This window comes from Nymphaea colorata, chromosome 13, assembly GCF_008831285.2.
Source record: "Nymphaea colorata isolate Beijing-Zhang1983 chromosome 13, ASM883128v2, whole genome shotgun sequence".
Lineage (NCBI taxonomy): Eukaryota > Viridiplantae > Streptophyta > Magnoliopsida > Nymphaeales > Nymphaeaceae > Nymphaea > Nymphaea colorata.
The window spans coordinates 5990150-6010189 of record NC_045150.1 but is presented as its reverse complement, the minus strand read 5'-3'; the positions used below and the strand labels follow the sequence as shown (position 1 = coordinate 6010189).

Here is a 20040-nt window from a genome sequence, read left to right as displayed (position 1 = left end):
GACATCTGCTTCAGAAATAAATATAAGATCCTCGAACCGAAAAAATGTAAATTCAGTCTGCATGGGTTATAAAAACTCAAGTAAATCTTCGGTTGTTATAGGAATGGTTAACGCATTCAAGTCACTTTATATCCAGGTATGCTCTCACATGGTGCATTAATGCATAAGGATAATCCAGATTCATGTCTCGCTGGAGAGGGAACTGGCTCAAAGGTAAGTCAGCATAATAATTAAAAATGAACACGATTATTACTTGCCTTGAACAAAGTGACTGCTACACCAAACGTGGTCTATTACAGATGCAGGGAAAAATTGCGCTACTGGCTGAGGGTATGGACATGATATAGTACACATATTCAGTGCAGAGTATAATTTCGCAAACTTAACACCAAAACCTGGACGATACATTAGCATGGAACATGAAAATGAAAGAGATAAATGTGTGTTAACCATGAATGTTTTTCCATGATGCCAAACTATGAACCGTTTGGATCCACAAGTTTCCAGCCGCTACAAATCATGAGAAGCATCCACATCCTTGTGGCCATCTTCTTCTGCATTACTTCCATCCACATCTTCACTAACAGCAACATTCCCATTGTTGCATGACAATTCCTCTTCCGATTTTCTTTTCCTGTTCCGTTCTTTAGCTTTTTTGTCGGACTTATCAGCTTTCTTCCTTCTGAAAGCTGAAGACAAAGCAGCAGATTAGCAGCTTCCGGTTTAACAGTTCGTCAAGAAAGCATTGTAGCTTAATTTTTTCTCAAGCATGAAACTCTTTAATCTGAACAGAAGAACACTAACTAGTACCAACAGAAGAACAAATACACAGGTGTGCCCTACCGAAAAAGGTCGAGTGATTTAAATTTCACAATAAGGGGGTGTCAAGGACCAATAGTAATTTATCTTAGACATCATCTGCAAAGGATGTTAAAAAAATGGTTTATAAAGTATCAACTTCAAGAATACACATTCCAAACAGGAGAAAAAAAAAAATTGATACGATACATGATTGGCAATGTGACATGCCTTAAGAGCTTTACTGTCTTCACATAACAGCCCATTAGTTTGCAATTAAGATTCACTCTACTTCCACTAACAAGGCTTTTCACATGTTCGACATTAAGCATCATTTACAAATGGGATAATTTTAAACATGAAAGTTACTTCATATCACCAAGCAGAAAATCCAACTCAGCTGCTGCTTGTTGATCCATATCCCTGAAGCCCCGGCCGGGTTTTCCAAAAAAGAAATTTCCTATTCTCTGAATTAAGATGTAAATATCTGACCACCAGGTTTAAAGGGAGGGCTGATCAAGTCCAAGGACATGTAAACAACAAACTGTCTGTTGAATGTAATAGAAATTCCATTGTACTCGGTGTATTACACAAAAAGTGAATTGCACTCTGATCGGCTTACTACTGGGTCACAGGTCAGTGAGTTGACTAAGTGACTCACATGGGTCAGGAAATAAATTTTTTCGGTGTCTTTTTACTACCAATTGATCAAAACGTTAAACAACATAGAACAACTGTCAAGTAGACAAAATTAAATAACTATAGTTTATCAACACAACTACAAAATACTAACTAGTAACTAATAAAGAACCTGTGACTCGTCTGGGCCAGGTAATAATTTTTTGTAATGTATTTTTACTTCAAATTGAAGAAGAAGTTAAACATATAGAGTAACTATCAAACAGAAAAAATTAAATAACTACAGATTATCAATACCACTACAAAATACCAGCAAATAAAGAACATGCATAGATTAGGTTATTTATAATAAACAACTATAGTTCGTTTCTTAGTGATATTGAATAATAGCTAGAATTGGTGATTAATGAAACAGCCTAGCAACAGGCGATCCCAAGCCAATCCAATTCAGCCAATGCAAAACCAAGTCCATTAAGATTTGCTTGCATTTGGGTCAATATTTGACCCTTGACCCAGTCTCTTGGCAATCCTAATCCACTGAGGAGATTCCCCAGAAGGTTTGCCATCTATGAACTTCAGTCATAAGCTATGAGCCCATGACCATTCTATCTTCATAAGAAACATAACTTTTACCTTGTTCAAGTGAATAAATTTCTTCACTATCGATAAGTCCATAATTTAAACATACCTGTACGAGGAGGGAAACTGTAATGACATACAATAGAACCTCACCCATGTCCTTCTTTAGCTTCTACAAGTACGTCTAAAATAATCTTCTACATCATGTCCAAGAAAATAGGCCAAAGCTTATCTACTTGAGTACTATTACATGTCTCGTGCTTCAGCATTCAACATTCCCCTTTCCACTTGACATCTGTCTAACAGTCTTGCATGAATTGAAGTATCTTCTGCCATGATACATAAATCATATTATCTAAAATTGAGACCAAGGATTTGATTAGGATCCACGTTTTAACATAGAACTACCACCGAGATGGAGGGTTCCAGGTAGTGGGACAAATTTTGTTTTAACTTTTAACACAAATGTGCAGGCCAACCAATGGCAAGTAGTATACATCTGTCACTAGTCACACCGTCTCTCTCTCTTCCCCCTATACACACACACACACACACACACACACAATGTTCTACAAACCATGTAGCACAAATATCACCCTCAAAAATCATAATTCACATTCCACTACTAGATCACACAAGCTCTTCCAAGGACATGGCCCCACATGTGCCATACCAGAATCAGGTGCTGGTGTGAGTATGAACTGACACGAAATTTGACCAGCAGCCATGTCAAAGCACATTAAATTTGACGAGCATTGTAAGCTGTCATAGACTCAATGACTCGTAGATTAATTATGTTAGCATTATAAAATTTTATTTTCTTTTTCTATTCTCAGTATTTCTGAATTTTGTTTCTTTTAATGCTAAAAAAGGAGACATCAGCACCAAACAGTTGAAAGTTGAAACACATGATGCCAGGATCGGTTTTGCTCCTCCATGGGAGCAATCCCTCACCTCCAAAGTAGGAGAGCAGCAAAAAACCATCATTTTTCTCTGTCAAAAGAAAAAACTTAGAACCAAAATGGACTTTTTCCTTCCATGTTACATAACGCCACTCCAAATCCGAGGGCCCTTCCTACCTTTCCTCAAAATTGAATAATCTTAAGGAGTTAAGGGTATATAGCCCCTGTCCAGGCCACTGGTCTATACCAGGTACCCTTTCCCAGGGCAAGTTTGTAAAGCTGTACTCTGCATGACCATATCATGCTGTTCGGGAGACTTGAGTCAGCCAGCAGCATCTGGCTGTGTCTTCACCCCAATCCAATATCTGGGCCAGTTCAGGAAACTTTTCATGGATTTTCCCTCCGTTCAGCAGAGCAGTTTCTGTAATCAACCTACACAAAAGCAGAGACCTCTAAGGCTAATAAAAGGCCTTAGTGCCTTTCCCTGTTATTCATGAACGTTGGGCCTTATTTATCCTATTATATCAAACCAAGCTGAAAAACTGTTTGACATAGTCACCAACAGTACCAAACAATGATGGCCTTCTACCTCTGATTCACCACCCGAAAGATTGAGCAGAAAATGCTTGTCTCTGCTCCACTAGCCCTATTTTAAAGCTGCAGGAACATTCTTTTGGCTTGTTCCATTCAGAAGATACAAAATTTTGATGCACAATGAGAATTCTCAACCAATACAGGTCAAAAGTCAAGACTATCTCGCTTGGGAAAAGAAAGATCTCAATCGTTGCCTACATCACACACCTTATCACAGGAAGTCCTTGTCGACATCCCTGATGATTGCTCTGTAGCAGAACTATAGGAACAATTATCTCAAACTTATATTCACAGGTTTCACAGGCCAAGGTTGTCTTTCTCAAGAGAGCATCTCAGATGTTGAGGAATGATCTAATGTCCACCATGGAATACCTTAACAAGATGGAAGCCATTACAGACCAACTTGAAACTACAGTATGTGCTGTGATAGTGATCTAATGCAAATTTTTGCAGGGAATGGGGCTTGACTATAACACGATTGTTACACCTTTATTGTACCTATTTGTCCTCCCTACATATCGCGGGCCAAGATTTTATACATGAGATGATGCTGAGAGGCTTTCCTCAAAATTCTTCTTCGTAATAAGATACTCAGGATGTTTTCAGGAGTTTCTATGATGAGGGCAAGGTTAGTTTGCAACCCGCGGAAGAAGTGGTCAAGGTAAAAGCAAACAAAGGGGTAGGCCGGTAGCGGTATCCTACCTACTCCGAATATACCTGCAAAGTGCAAACACACACGGAGAACATTCCTGTTCATTTCCAATGCAATAAGCATGTCCACATTAAAGCTAACTGTTGGTTCAACCCTAAAACAAAGTGGAGGGTCAATAAATGGATGCAAATACCAAGGAGGTCAAGGACATATACTGTCTACCCTTGCTAAGCTAAAACTGAGACAAAATGGTCAAGAAAAGTGGTATGTTGATTCAGGAGTAGCAACCCATATGACAGGTAATGCGGGTAAACTCCACAACCCTATTCCTTACTTTGGTACATCTCATGTTAACATTGGTGATGGAACGATCATCCTATGCCCAGGCTGGAAAATTTGTTTTCCTATATTTCTTTTGTTCTCGCTATTTCTAATGTCCTCAATGTTGCTCATATGAAAAACATTGTCTCTGTTTCCCAACTTGATGATGACCATTACGCTTCAATGTAGTTTACTCATTCTATAAATTTCAAGGACCTTCACACAAAGAAGTTCATTGAAGGGAAAAGACAGGACGATCTGTACGTATTTGAAGAGGCTCCTAGTTTCAATTCTCCATTGCAACTCCATCATGCACCTTTTGTTTTGTCCAAGAATATATCAAATCATTCACATCATCTGTTGGGTCATTGTGTGAATCATTTTGTTAGAAATCTTCTTTCAAATAAACTCATTTTGACGGTAGCCTACATGAGGATATGGAGAGTGAAAAATATTCTAATTGTCATCCATACCCCTCTACATGTAGCCAATAAAAGAACCTCTAAACCTTTTGAAATTGTACATTTTGGTGTGTGGGGTCTCCTACTCCCAACCCATCTGCTTATAATAGTCATTATATTTATTTTCATTGATAGTTATTTGTGTTATACTTTGATATACTTTATGAAGAACAACTTGCATTATTTTCCTTGTTTCACTGTTTTCAACAATGTTCTGAGTTTATCCAGTTTTTCCAATCTAATGGAAGGGGTAAATCACATATATAGGGACTTCATTCACTATCTCCAGAGGAATGATATAGGGAGAAGGGTGTCTTGCTTGCATACACCTCAACAAAATGGTTATAAGAAGCACAAATACAAACATATTGCTGAGAGAAGTATGAGAATGATGCATAATAGTAATCTTCCCAGCTCCCTACAGACAAATACATTCCACACTGCAGTATATATGATCAACAAATTGCCCATGACCATCCTTGATGACAAGTGACAACACTCCCTATCATGCATTGTTTGGTTCTCGTCCTGATCATCATGACTTGCATGCCGTTGGCAGTATTTGTTATGTTGGTGTCGACAAGTACCTGAGGCATAAGTTTCAAGATAAAGCTGTCGAATGCAGGTTTATAGGATATGTGGATGATTTATAAAGGATACATGCTAAAAATGCAAAAAAGAAGCTTTCTTGAATCGTGATTATGGTTTTCAATAGCATTTTTATTAAGGAAACCATCTCAATTTATTAGTCTATTAGCCGATGGAGTTTTAACACAAAACTATATCTTTGCCGCTATTTTTTTGTATACGCTGACGCCGGTGAGAGAATAAATATTTTATGTGCATGAGGGCAACCTTTGGTTAGGATGATTATGTATTTCGCGAGGATACAGCACCTGAATACTGTCCTGATTTGTATACCCCACATAACCGTGACTCTGTTTCAGTTAGTAGGAGGAACCCGTTGTATTCAAGTTGCTCGGCCCAACGATCAAGATAAAAGGGTTCAATCTCTACTGTGATCTCTAGGGACAAAGCACATTCTATACAACTTTAGAAGCAAACATCGCCTAGAAGAGATGGCATACCTACAAAGTCGATCTTCAGAAATTACATAAAGAACTAGAGGTAAAACCAACTCAATAAAACACATAAAAATCAACTCAAGAAGACACTATTTCATGAGTACAAAAATAAACAATTAAGACGCGCAAAACGGAAGGCAACCGTTTACCGTTCAAAGAAGCCCTAAGAGGACCAACGAACTCCTGAAACTCGATTTCTTCGAGCGCTTTAAAGACGTCCTCAGCGTTGACAGTCTGCCGCTTTGATTCCTTGCATATGTCATTGGCCCTAGAAAAAACCGACAGAAACACCAAACAGAGATAAGTCAGGAACGAAAAGAAGAAGACGAAGAGGGTTGGAGAGAAGATTGTTACGTAGCAGAGAGGTAGTGGATGAAGATCCTGGCGCTCTCAGAGAAGGCGAGAAGCGCTTCTTTCTGAACGTTGAGATCATCCTGCCCTTCCTTCCCCAGTTGGGCAAGCTTCTCCTTCACGATCCTCTTCACATTCGCCTTTGGCAACTCTTCCACCTCCATGATCGACACTCTCCCTTTCTTCGCGCTCCCTCCTTTCTCGCTCGTTTCCCTCCTTCCCTCTCGAAAATCCGATTAAAGTGCTACGCTTCCCCTTTGGCTTTTTAAAATATTTTATTTTATTTTATTTATTTAAAAAGTAATTTCTTAATGTTTTTAGTAGATCACACCGTTTCTACTTAAACCCCGTCGTATCGGTTTAGAAATCGATTTTCCAAGTCTAAAAACAGATCTCTTTTCCAGTGTAGGAGATAAAAATGAAACATATTTCATGTTTTTGTGTCAAGTTGCAATTTAGTTCTTTTCTAAAATGAGTTTAAGATATTTATTTAACAAGTAAAATTAAGGTTTTTTTGGTAAATAAAATAGTTTGTCACTGTTTTATATGAATCTATCTCAATAGTTAACCAAATTCAGTGTTCTATGAATATGTCTCAATTTTTACATCATATTTACGAAACAATTACATATTATTCTGTTTACCAAACATATTCTTAAAAGAGCGTGTTGAACCCATAAGACTATGATGCCCATGAATTAAAAAAGTCAATCAAACTTAAAGAACTCATGTTTTTATCTAAATGCACTTGAACTCATTACCAAACAATTTTGGGTTTTTACATGGATGCCCATAAACACATAACAACAAATTTCTTGTGCTTTTACGCAGACATCATTCACACCTACTATATATAACACATTACATGTCATAACATTTCTACGTTTGTAGAAAATTGGGTCGATTGCATTGGAGTTGTGATTGCCTTGGTGAAGAATAAGATGAAGTTTGAAGAAGAAATGTTTTCCAACTCATGGAGTGAACAATCAACTATGGATGGATAGATCGATCAATCCGCATTGGCTAGTCTACATGCATTGGTAAAGAAGGCAAGGTTTCCAAGAAGTCAGGTTAGTTCATCAAATCATTAGGCAAAATGATAAACAACCATGATGTATGAAAAAATAGTATTACGACAGATCAAATTAAAGAAATAAACAAAGAAACAAAAAAGCCCTTACCAAATCATGAATACCTTCCCATGTAATGAAAGATGTTGGACACATTCATGATTGCATTTGTTTACAAAGATGAGAAAAGAACATGTCCACAAACTAAGCAACAACAATTGCTGATCTAGTTGTTTATTATATGCATCATGCCACTTTCATTGTTATGAAACATCAATTCCATTGTGCACTGATAACTTGTTCATTTCCTTATATTGTCTCAACACATTAATGGTTACATTAGTTTTTATTACCATGACAAATCATCATTATCACCTCATTAGTAACTCGACCACTCTTATTGTTTAAGTTGTTCTATAAATTTTTTATTTAGTTTTGCAATGCTACTTCTTGTTCAGTTACTATATGTGTCTCCTAAATCATTTAGGATGTTCAATTTCAAATGGCTTCATTTTTTTTGTATGCAATTTGCTATCATGTGCTAGCAGCAAAGAATCTAACAACAACAAAGTTGAATCTCTATATGTAGAAGATTCTAATTATAGAAATGACATCAACAAGAATAACATACCTCAAAGCAGATCTACACATAAAAGTATGTTGGAGAACAATATGAATTACATGCCTAAAAAGTAGCATTGTTCATAGTAGTAACAACGGTGATAATTTTTTCCCTAGAAATGTTGTCGAACCTTGTATTTCAGTGGCAGGCATACAATTTGATACTGATATTGATGCACACAAGTCTTATAATGTGCCTATATGAAAATGGGTCATCAATTATGCTCATTTGTCACAACATTATTGAAAATTAAAATAATGTGTCATTGAATCCCAATGTGTGGGAATTTTTTTTTGCACAAAAAAACTCCTAATTTCATTCTCTCTCTCATGCTTTTTGGATTTAGGATAGTCTAAGAGCAAGGAAGAGTTCAAACTTTTGAGCTGTTTGAGATCAAGTAGAGGATTCTCAGTGAGCACTATGATAGTGAGAAAGAGGTTTTTTTTTCTTTCTTTTTTTCTTTTTTCAAGACTAATTGTAGCTTTTTCCCCCTCATCCATGGCTATGCAACAAAGGTGATCCAGTTTGAACTCTCTCTCTCTCTCTCTTTGGCGTGTTTCCTGAGGAAAGGACTGGAAGCCCTCATTTTCATACGTCTGTCTCTCTCATTTCTATCTTTCATAACATAGTTTTGTGGAATCAAGGGCACTTTGAGGTCCAATTTCTTTGTGCTTTGGTTGTCAAGAACCACATGTTTTCTCGAGTGGCTGCTTCTATTAAATATTTCTTTGTTTATAGATATGTGAAATGTAGGCAGATTGATATCACATGGGAGGTTTTTTGCTTAAGTTGTGGACATTGGCAATGCATCTTAGAATATTATAATGGGCATCATTACAAACTTGGGTTGAGCATAGACATATATTTATTTGATGAAACACCTCAAAGAAGTGTTGTCTCTTGGAAGCAATGGCAAATAGATAATGTAAGGAATGATTGTTTTAAAGAGGCCTTGGATCGTTTTGGTCATTTGCTATCTGAAAATGCCAAATGAAATAGGAGTGTTGGTTAACTTTTTGCTTGTTGATGATCCATTTCAAAAAGATAAGAAATAGTTAATACGTATTCACCACTAGCATGTTTCCCTTGTTTGTGGGAATATTTGCTAATTAACAGTTATGTTTGACAGATATTTAAATCCATGATTTTATTATGGCTATACTTTGACTAGTATTATGGAATTCTTGCAAGAGAACATTTTGTTAGTGAGGTTGGTTAGGTAAGACTTTACATAGGATCAAGTGTATGCAGAGTTTGTTCTATTGCATTGGTTTTGGTATGCTTGCACTACAACTAATGGTCTTTTTCCATAGTCCACTTTGTGAAAAATTTTGGATCGGTTGTTTTTGTTCATGTAAGTTTTTGTTTTGTTATAGTTAGTGTCTTTCCAAGTCAATTAACATTTTCATTTGTTTGCATGTGCTTAAATACATTTTATTTTATATCATAACCAAGTTGTTTGGTATAATTAAGCTGTTACCATTTATGGTAATTTTGATTTGTCATAAATGTTTTCGATGCTGGCTTTATTGCAGACATGACACAACATTTTGTTGATGTAAAATTGGAGATTGATGTTTCATCAAAGTGTAAATCATATAATTGAACATGTTCATTATGCAAGTGGACTTTTCCATTTGCAAATACTTTCGGATCTAGCCCTCCACTATCTTTATGTTCTAATTGTAAAGAAAGAAAAAGGTCTACGTTTGATTCAACTTGCGCTCTTGAGCTCGATTCAACCAAGTTATGCAAACTTGAACTATATGAAGCTCTAATTTAGTCGCTTTGATCATAAACTTATTGTGGCAAGTTTTGGCTAACCAGTTTCAAAGCATTCTTTGTTGACTATTGTTTTTCTTATATTTAATTGAATCATATTCTTGTTAATTTCTTTAAACTATGCTATATTACATGTTTGTGTGTTATCTTGCAGCACACAAAGTTATGCCTTTCATGGCATATGATGTTTTGCTTGAAATAGGGCCATGTGTTTCATGTTCCAAAAGTACTTAAGAATAAGAAATTAAAAGTTTTTTTATCATTTTATAGATGGTTTGATGTCTTTTTTGCTTCCAGTAAATGTTATATTGTAAAAGACTTGTTTTTTCCCTTTTTAAGCACAAACCTATATCAAGTTATATGGATATCTATCGTTCAGTTTTGTACGGAATATGCAACCTTATGCCACTTTGATAAATCATATACCTCCATTTGATAAAGTCAATAGATTTAGGTACCACACTCGGTTAGTAGCTTCATTCACAATTTGAAATAGTTTCTATGTTTATTGTCACAAATAATTTTTTTTTTTAGTTTCTTATGAGGATCCAAGTGCACTAAACTCAATCTTACTCCTGTAAATTTGATTTACAAAATGCCTAAAGAGTTGTTTTATACGAGTTCATGTTTGTGGTGCCTTTTGATGATGTAGTTGTCTCACCTGAAAACTTCATGTACTATAGCAAGTGTTGTAGCTGCAAAATGTCAACTAAATGTGGAAAAAAAGTTGAAATTCTGTGGAGCATTGGTATAATGCCATTGATTTTAATTTGCTTATGGTGTGTATATCCTATGCATTTAATTCTTGTTGCAATTTTTAGGATTAAAGTCTGTTAGACTCTATAATTCTCAGTTGTCATGAAGCCAAGGTGGGTATAAGGTAAGTATCTCATCATTGTTTTGTTTTTAGATCTTCACCTTTTAGTTTAAATAATTAGGCACATCTTGTTCATGATAATCTTGCTGAGAATAAAATGACTTACATGTAAGGTATTTTTGGTTTATTTTCTATAATGATAAGGAATGTTTGGAATAAAGAAAGTACAACTTGTCCTTTATTCCAAAGCAATTGTTCTTTGAATAAGTAGGATTACCAACATATAGCCTTATATTTATCTTTTTCTATACTCTCTTATTGGTAAAATATTTTTTTTATCTTTTTCTAATTCTTGATTACTCATAATTCTAAACTAATAATTATTTGTTTTATTCAATGTATATTATGGCTATTTTTTTTTATCCCTTACTTAAAAAGAGTTTTTACCTATTATTTTTAGTCTTGTAAAAAAAGAGGACATGCATGATGAGCACCCTTGGACATTTTGTTCTCGTTCATATGGCTACACAATATGTTGGTTGCAAGAGCCAATTTGTTATTATGCTCAATTGTAATCCAACCATGGTTGTATAACGTTTCATTATATAGACACTGATATTAATGGTTTTTTATGTATCTCCTCATTATGTAAATGCAGATATTTACATAACAAATTGCTATTTTGTGTACTAATGGTTTTGTTCCTTTTTGTTCAATGTGTATTATTGGCTATTGTCATGAAAAGCTTTATATCTTATTTTGATTACATCGCAAGACCCCTTGTTTGAATAGTAGACTGTTATAAAAAAAATCCGTTCTATGAATGAAATAAAAGAACATGTTTGGTAATGTTGTAACCACATTATTGGAAACTATTCATTGTCATCTCCCTAGTGCCTTGCCATGTTTGTGCCATAAATTAGAAATGTTGATTCCATGTTACTGAAGTTGATAATATGTAATATGTTAAGCACAATAGCATGTTGTCCTCTAATTTCAATGAAAATTAATCAATGCACTTAATAACATTGCAATCAAGTTATTGAAAATCAACATTATTGAACATGATAGTTCTTGCAATGTTCATATGGTTTCAGTGTTAGAAGTTTCATTTGAGATAAAAATGCTCATAATGTCATCATTAGAAAGACATACATATGTTCCAAAGGAGGTTAAAAAAAAAAACAAGTGAAAATTCAAGATTGCATAAGCGAGACTTAAGATTCGATTGTCAAGTGAGACAACTGACAAGAAAAATTTTGAATGAGAAATATAACATATGTACCTTTATTTTGTTATAACCATGCTTTGGCAACTCCAACTATTTTTTTGTTAAAGTTACATCGTAAAATGACATCTTCACTAGTTGAAATAAGAAAATTAGTTGATAGTGTTGGAATTGCATCAAAAAGTACTTACACTGACATTGAAAGTTAGGTGGTGTTCACAAGAATGTACCATCTACAATCACATCGTACAAAAACTACTTGAGTAGAAAGAGGACAAAAGCCATGAAACATAATATAGTGTGTCTTTGATTGATTATTTGCAAAAGAAATCAATGATCCTAATTTCTATAGTGTGATAGAATCAAGTGAAGAAGGATATGCCATAAACATGTTATGAGCAGGCTCGAGGTCAAGAACCACATGCAAATTGCTTCTACAATGTCCTTGTTTTTTATATGACGGTGAATATTAATACTCACTAATTGTCATTTGCCTAGTTTTTAGGGATGGACTGTTAATTGCAGAGTTGCATCTTTGGTGGCATATTTTTATATGACTACGTCGTGAAGACATTTTTATATGTTCTACATCTTTGGAAGGGAATACTTTTCTGTAGATGTGATAATTACACAAATAGTTATGAATAGGCATGCTACACTTAAAATTGTCTTTATTCTTGTTTAAAAAATATTTCATTTCATGAAATTTGAATTATTCATTGATGATCTTAAATAATGTGAGCTTGAAGAAGATGTGAAATGACTCATCATGTGCCCCATAACTTTGGACATGAAAAGACTAATGTGAGTTTTAGAGTTATATACATGATAGCACTGAAATGACTAAAGTGGAGTTGTGAAGACTTTAAATTGTAACATACAAGTAGATATGAAATAGAAAACATGCAAAGGTACCACTTGGTATAGGAGGGAGAAGAGCCCTATAAAAGGGAGGAGGTACATGCTAAGTACAGCGTGAATGATATAGTCGAATATATGTAGAACATTATTAGAGTTTGGGCTGAGTCGAGCAAGCTTGAACTCAAATTGAGTGCCTCAAGCCATAGCTCGAACTCAAGAAGTTTGAGTTTAGCCAAATATTAAAAAAACTTAATTGTTAACGTGAATTACGACAAGGAGACTTGAATTGGGACCTCTTGTTTATATGTCACATAAAGCACCCATTGAACCATCTATCTTTTGTGATCATATTTGAACTATATTATACATAGTCTGAACTCGACTGGCTAAATGAACGAATCAAAACATCAACTCCAATTCAACTCGTTTACAAACGATCCAGGCCAGCTTGAGCCAACCTAGAGTGGTCGGCAACGATTCAAGGGCATTCCATTTTTGGAGATTAAAGAAGATCATATTAAAAATGCATTTTTCATTGCCAAAATGAAGCAAGAGCATTTTCAGAATGCCTTTTCCATTTTTTCTTGCATCAGGGTTGGAGAATTTGAGTTGAATGCTTGAGGCTGCATGCTGATTTTGCACTCATCATATATAAATTATAATTCGATTCCCATGACTTCCATTCCTCATGTACAAGTTATTGATGCATCTCCTCGATTGGGTTAAAGGCTAGATTTTTCCGGGCATGTTTGGAAATAGCATAGGAAGAGAAGAAGAGGAGGATTGGATGTGGTAGAATTACTTTGGACAGATGCCATGAACAACATAAGAGAACACCCATGTTTTTGTGAGCTAGAACTGCATTTTACTTACACCATCAAACATATGAAAGGATTACTACCACAAGCATACAACACTGTGTGTAAGTACAAGCGTAGGGAGCTCCTGCAAAGTGTGGAACGATGCAGCTAGTTGGTGACAGGATAAGAGGCAGACATGGCAATCCCACACAATCCTTCTTCCTCTTCTACATCACGCTGCATCCTAACGTATCCATTCTCACCCCAACGTGTTCCCCATGAGTTCTTCACAATCCAGTACCTCATGCCATTCCGGCCGACCCCATATCCTATGGCCGCAACCCCGTGGTTGAGAGTGGTACCGCATTCGCCGGTGAAGATGCCGGACGAATAAAACCGGAAGTCCCTTGAATTTGCATCGATGGCCACCGACACCGGTTGGTTCGCCACCGCCTGAAGCAGTGCCTGCTCATTGTTCTCCGGCACATCCTCATAGCCAAGTATCGAGGCATTTTTCGGCGACGGCTCTCTGCATGGTTCGTCGACGCCCCTATAAGGGTAGGCTAACTCCACAGTTAGGCCGTGATTCTCTTGGACGTATTCGAAGGCGTTGCGCATTTGTCCCCCACGGCACCCATAATCATAGAAGTCGCAGTCGACCAGTTGTTGCACCGACAGATCAATCAGATCCCCGCTGTTGATCTTGATAATCCCTTCCATGGCTGCCACAGCAGAGAAGGCCCAACAGCAGCCTGTTCATCCATTTAGATACACCAGGCAAGTTCGTCAAGTGGTAATTAACTAGAAATGGGGCACCGGAAATTTGTACTCCCTCTTGCTCGACGTCAAAATATTTGAGTGGCTTCTCTTATCTTAAGGTTATCAAAGAAAGAAAAAAAGTGTAACCAGAGGCTTAATGGTGGCATGGGCCACTATATTTATACGAAAGAGAGAAGAATAGGCAAAACCATGAACAAGATCTTTATAGTTAAAAGAATGTGTGACATATTTTCAGGTTATTTTCCAACTCTCTATGAGTAAAACGGTTCATTTCGAAAAAAGTAAAATTAATTCAAAGTTATATATATATATATATATATATATATATATATAGAGAGAGAGAGAGAGAGAGAGAGAGAGAGAGAGAGAGTCTTACCACAATGGTCACCTTGATTCTTGACGCGGGTAACTGCACCTCTCTTCCTCCAATCCACGCTCATGGGCACATTCCTCACACCTGAATACCTGAAACTGGAGGTGCTGCCAGACGTCGACCTCTTATTATTCCCCTTATAGGAGGAGGGTCTAAAACCGCCACTGAAGGCTCCGAACTCCTCCTCCGTCCGGTCCGCCAACCAGTTCGCCTCGAGCTTATACGACCGATTCTGCGCGTTCACGAGGTCTATATACTCCACGTTCTTCTTGAAAACGAGGAACCGACGAGCCGTTTCCCTGGGGTCCTTGTTCACGCGGCCGTACTTGGCCATCCATCTCTGGTACCTCTGAAGCATGGCGGCGCCGCTGTCATCTGCAGCAGCTGTAGCCATGACAGCACCACCAATCTGAGAACCTGGTTTTACCAGTGATGCGCACATGCCCACGAGGAAGATGGCCACGACCACCCACTTGCCATGACTTGAAGCCATATTTCCCTCTCTGTGGTGTCCAGTTAGGGCCTCCAGCTCCCTTATATAGACTCCGCTTCCATTAATGGACTCCATGTTTGTTCTGTTTCCCCAAGTGCAGGTGTTGCAGGAAATTTGCCTGGTGTGACCATGATTCCTAATAGTCCATTCTCCAGTTGTTCATGCAGGCCTAGTGCTTCGCCCAGTGTAACCCACTTCTCAAACACTTTGCTGGATCATTAAAGCTACAGTTCTCACCCGCTAGCTTGTCGATTTCCTTGTGTGGAATCATCTGCACAAGTTCACCTAGCTAGTTGTGTAATCTAGTTGTTTGCAAGTAAAGTTTGGATGTTAAGCGACTAGAACTCAGGTTTGGTTTCATATAAAATCAAATCTTCGTCCACGGAAAAGGACCGGATCGAATTCAAAATGGGTCATTTGACAATAGTTACCATCTCACAAGTCTGCAGTCAAAATGAGTTCGATTCACGAAACATTGTAAATGGCACTTTAACATTTTAAAATGTTTAATGAATCTGCTCCATTGTTGAGGACAGATTCAGAGGCAGTAATAATGTTTTAGGATATATTGCTAAAAGGCCTCAACAGTAAACATTTGAATCTCAAAAGAAATAGACAAAAAAAAAGTTGAAGTATGCGCAGGTAAGACGATTCATCATTCATCGCATGAGATTCGTCGTTGGTGGAATCGAACGTACATGTGGATACTCAACCTCGAATTTATCGGCCACGACGTCCCTGAGTCTGGCTTCTTGCCCTGAGAGATGAGGACAAAGTGAACGGGACTGGTGAAACGATATGAGTGGCTTGAAGAAGAACTCCTCCATCAACGGAGCTGATCAGCAGGAATATCCGAACTCTATCAGTAGCACAAGCTGACCTGTTTTATACGGAAAATTATGTCCTTTAAAGTAATTTTCAAAGCTTTATGAAACTTTCATGGTACAAATAATCAACAAAGCTGGTTATATGTGTAACATTGGTGCATGAAATTCTATGTGCTAGTATGGTAAATGACAAAAGTTGGTTACATGTGCAATATTGATGCATGAAATTTTGTGTGTCAGTATGGATAATGACAAAAGTATTTATCATTTACACACAAAAAACAAGTTTTTGGTAAAATAAATTAAGAATAAAAAAAGGTAAAATGACTAAAAAAGATATGTTTTTTTTTTATTCCAAAAAAGCATTCCCCTTCTTTTATTGTGCATGTAAACTATGCATGCATAACGACACGCACAAACTTTACTTCATACTCACTATTTATATATATATATATATAAAGCTGAAATACTAGGTCATTTTAAGCTTCATCCAATCACAGCCATGTGATACATTAAAGTCAATGTCCAGGATGAAAAATTACTTATTTGCCGTCTTTAAAATCCCAACTTCTTAGAAACCCTTCACCCCATGTGAAGCGATGCAATTTTGACAATGTGACAGATTTTAAAATATACTTTCATTGAAGACTAGTGGAAGTCAAGCACCAATTTTTAATTTCACGTTAGTAGTGGGTCGGGTTGAGTACATAGGAAAAAATCCCAATGTAAGAGATCCAAATCCAAAAATACTTGCTTGTTAAGTCAAAAGAAAAAAAAATCACAATCACACTACTCGAAACAAATCAAACATTCAAATACTTCAACATCAACGAATCTAACAACCGATCTTAAACTAAATCCTCTACCACTAATATTGCTAAAAGGAGGTCCGCATGTGCACTTCACTCACTAGGTCTAAGCAACAGAAGAAAAGAGTTAGTATTTCTTCTAATTAGTAGCGATAACTAAATGAAAAGAGTTAAAACTAATGAGCATCAATTACTAACAATATAAGACTTCCCAGGGTTGAAATGTGTCCAAGTTCCTGATATTGAGTTCTTGGGAAAGATGACACGTGTAAAAGATTAGTCTTTTCTAGAGAAAAGTTCCACTGACAACTCAAGATACGAACATTTGAAGTACAGCCAAAATTTTGTGCCTTATAGTTTCAAAATTAGATTTTTAGAAAATCAAATATTTAAACATCATAAAACCACACTAAATGATCTCAAATTCAGCTGAAACTTGGTCTTTGGACAGCCAACATGTAGATGAAAGCTGAGAAAAGGTGAGACTAAAAAAGCTTTAAAAATTCACATGAAATGACATATTGACATTTCAAAGTTGGCTTATAGTTCCAAAATCTCAAAGTATCTAGATCCACAGTGGCTCTAATTCTAACATGACTTCAAAGCAGCATAATCGAAACCCTATGGCTCTAATTCTAACATGACTTCAAAGCACCGTAATCGAAACACTATTATCTAAGCTTAAAAAACAGAGAATAGAAGTATGTGAATGGAGAAGTTAAAACAAATAAACAACACCGATCCTAACCATGTTAACATGTTGTAAGACAGACTAATGAAAATATATAATTATGATCAAGCACATAAGCAAGGAGTATATACATGCTATATGCATGCATACGCATCCAGTCTTCTGGTTTGATCCACTGTCACAAAAAACGTATACGGGTATTATACAGTGAGAAATTTTTCATGTATAATACAATAAAGTTGTATATCTCGAGAATATTTTTGAAAAATTTCAGAAAATTTTTAAAAAATTTAAAACATTTAATAAATCCTAAAAATTATAAAAAGTAAAAAAATCATAAAAAACATGAAAAAACAAGAAAAACACATATAATATGTATTTTCTTCATGTTTTATATGGTTTACTGTGTTTTGGCGTATTATACACATCTTTTTCGAATAAAACACATTTTCTGTGACAAACTTTGATCTAAGAGATTGGAGAGGTTTCTCCCTCACGTCTTACACCTTGACATTTGTTCTCCATAGTGCATCCATAGTTCAGCAAAGTCCACCAAGATTGAATATGGTTTAGAGAAAATACGTAAAATAATGATGGCAATCTTGGCCAAGAACGTCATAGTCAATGGCTCGTTGACCAACTCAAGGCGAGAGGACTAAATTAACTCTAATTAAAAAAAAAACTCTACCAAAGTCAGCTCTTTTCCTCAAGGAGTTATAATGCACTGGGCGTCAAGGTGGTTTACCTCACAAAAAAAACTTGGGGTGGTTGTTGACACATCCCAATGCTCATTCTCTAGATTTTAATAGGTCCTGAAGTAAGCTCTGGAACACTGGAAGTGGTGTCCAATTGGAGGCAGAGCCATATATGTGTTTGTATTTCCAAAATTTCTATTTTTTGTTTTGGAGTGCTCCAGAAAAATGATGTTTTGTTTTGAAAATAAGAGAGAAAGGGACTCGTCCGTCGGTACGAGTATCGACCGTTCCCGATGCTTTTACCTGGGGTAATTAACGTAAAGACTATGTTTATTATTAATGCATTTCATTTTGGCTCAAACATTTCTTTAAAATATTGAAAGTTTGACGTTTCAAACTTTTGAAAAAGTTCGTGAAGAATTACTTGAGAGTGTGAATTTTAGGGAAAACTAGAATTGAGAAATCTTTGTAACTATCATTTGAAAAGTTTAGGAAATCATTTTGAAGTCATTTTAGTGTTCTCTTAAGACTTTAAGTAAGTTTGAGATTTTGTTATAATTCGGTTACTACTAGTTAGAGCTCCATCCCATCTTGCTTAAATTTTTTTAGAGAGGTATTTGTGATCATAAGTAATATTAAGTGAGTGTAAATGCATGAATGCATTAATCCTATATTATTCATTTCTACCGCAACATTCATATAAGGCATTCCTACCATCACATACATCTAAGATTTTTGTAATAGATATTTTTTATGAAAAGTGAAAAGTTTTTGAAAATGCAATGAGATTGTAGACCCTCAAGCATGATTCAATATTGGATCATTACCTGATTTTTTGTCTTAGTGAAGTTGGCAAATGAGAAATTAAAATATTAAATTAAGAGAAAAATATTGAAAGAATGGAAAAGTTGAAAGACTTTCATAGAGAAAGATATAGAGAAAGAAAGAGAGAAAGAGATCTTGAAAATCATAAAATCAAAGATTTAAAAGAAAGAGATATACATATTCATATGCATATTTATATATACATGTATACGTATATATATACGTATAGATGCGTATATGAATGCTTGTGAAAATAAGGTTTAAATGAAATAGAGAAGAGAAGATGATTTTAAAAAGAGAGAGATTTTAAAATGGAATACATGTATATATATTCATATATACATATACGAGAGTTTGCAAAAGAATATGTTAAATCATAAAGAGATAAAGACAAATAAAGACATTTATGTGCACATATACATATATAACATGTTTATATGCATAAGTCTTCACGAGTATCAAAATCAAGAATTGACTTAAAAATAGCGGACTTCAATTTTTTATGTAGGCCGGAAGGGAACTTGGGTCCATGCAAGAACATAAGTTAAGTCTCCAAGGCAGCTTTAGAGAGGGTTCTTTCGAAAATGTTTTGGAAAACATGATTTTAAATATTTTTATATATGAACATAAAACATAGTTATTTTGTTTGTTACAAGAGAATATCTTCTACCGTTGGGTATGTAAGAAAATCAAGCAACACAACGAGACACTTGTTAGGGTTCATAATCGGATGATTACAAAAGAAACTAGGGTGAAATGATATGAAAATGCATATTAACATGTACATATTCGTGAGAGTTTTCTTCGGGTTGAACAAGTCTTAACCTATAAAATTAGTATAAGAATAAAGAGTCCCAAATCCTACTCTCATTCTTACCGTGCATTTGCTCATTAATTATGAAAATATTAAAATATCATGCATGAGCTTCATTTCAAGCATGAATGGTGAATGAAAACAATATAACAAGCATATTTTGAAGTTAAA

At 35.7% G+C, this 20040-nt stretch overlaps 2 protein-coding genes across 2 annotated transcripts; both read right to left on the bottom strand.

Moving 5' to 3' along the window:
• Positions 1–230: 230 nt before the first annotated feature.
• LOC116266557 (DNA polymerase II subunit B4) lies at positions 231–6614 on the bottom strand. Its single transcript, XM_031647802.2, has 3 exons — positions 6386–6614; positions 6181–6299; positions 231–689 (listed from the first exon to the last, which is right to left on the bottom strand). Exons 1-3 carry the CDS (start codon positions 6544–6546, stop codon positions 511–513), a joined length of 459 nt encoding a protein of 152 aa, XP_031503662.1. The 5' UTR covers positions 6547–6614; the 3' UTR covers positions 231–510.
• A 7116-nt stretch (positions 6615–13730) lies between these two features.
• On the bottom strand, positions 13731–15283 carry LOC116267036 (ervatamin-B-like). The gene is made up of 2 exons (XM_031648585.1): positions 14719–15283; positions 13731–14314 (listed from the first exon to the last, which is right to left on the bottom strand). The coding sequence occupies exons 1-2, from the start codon at positions 15281–15283 to the stop codon at positions 13731–13733; spliced, it is 1149 nt and encodes a 382-aa protein (XP_031504445.1).
• Between the last annotated feature and the right edge of the window lie 4757 nt (positions 15284–20040).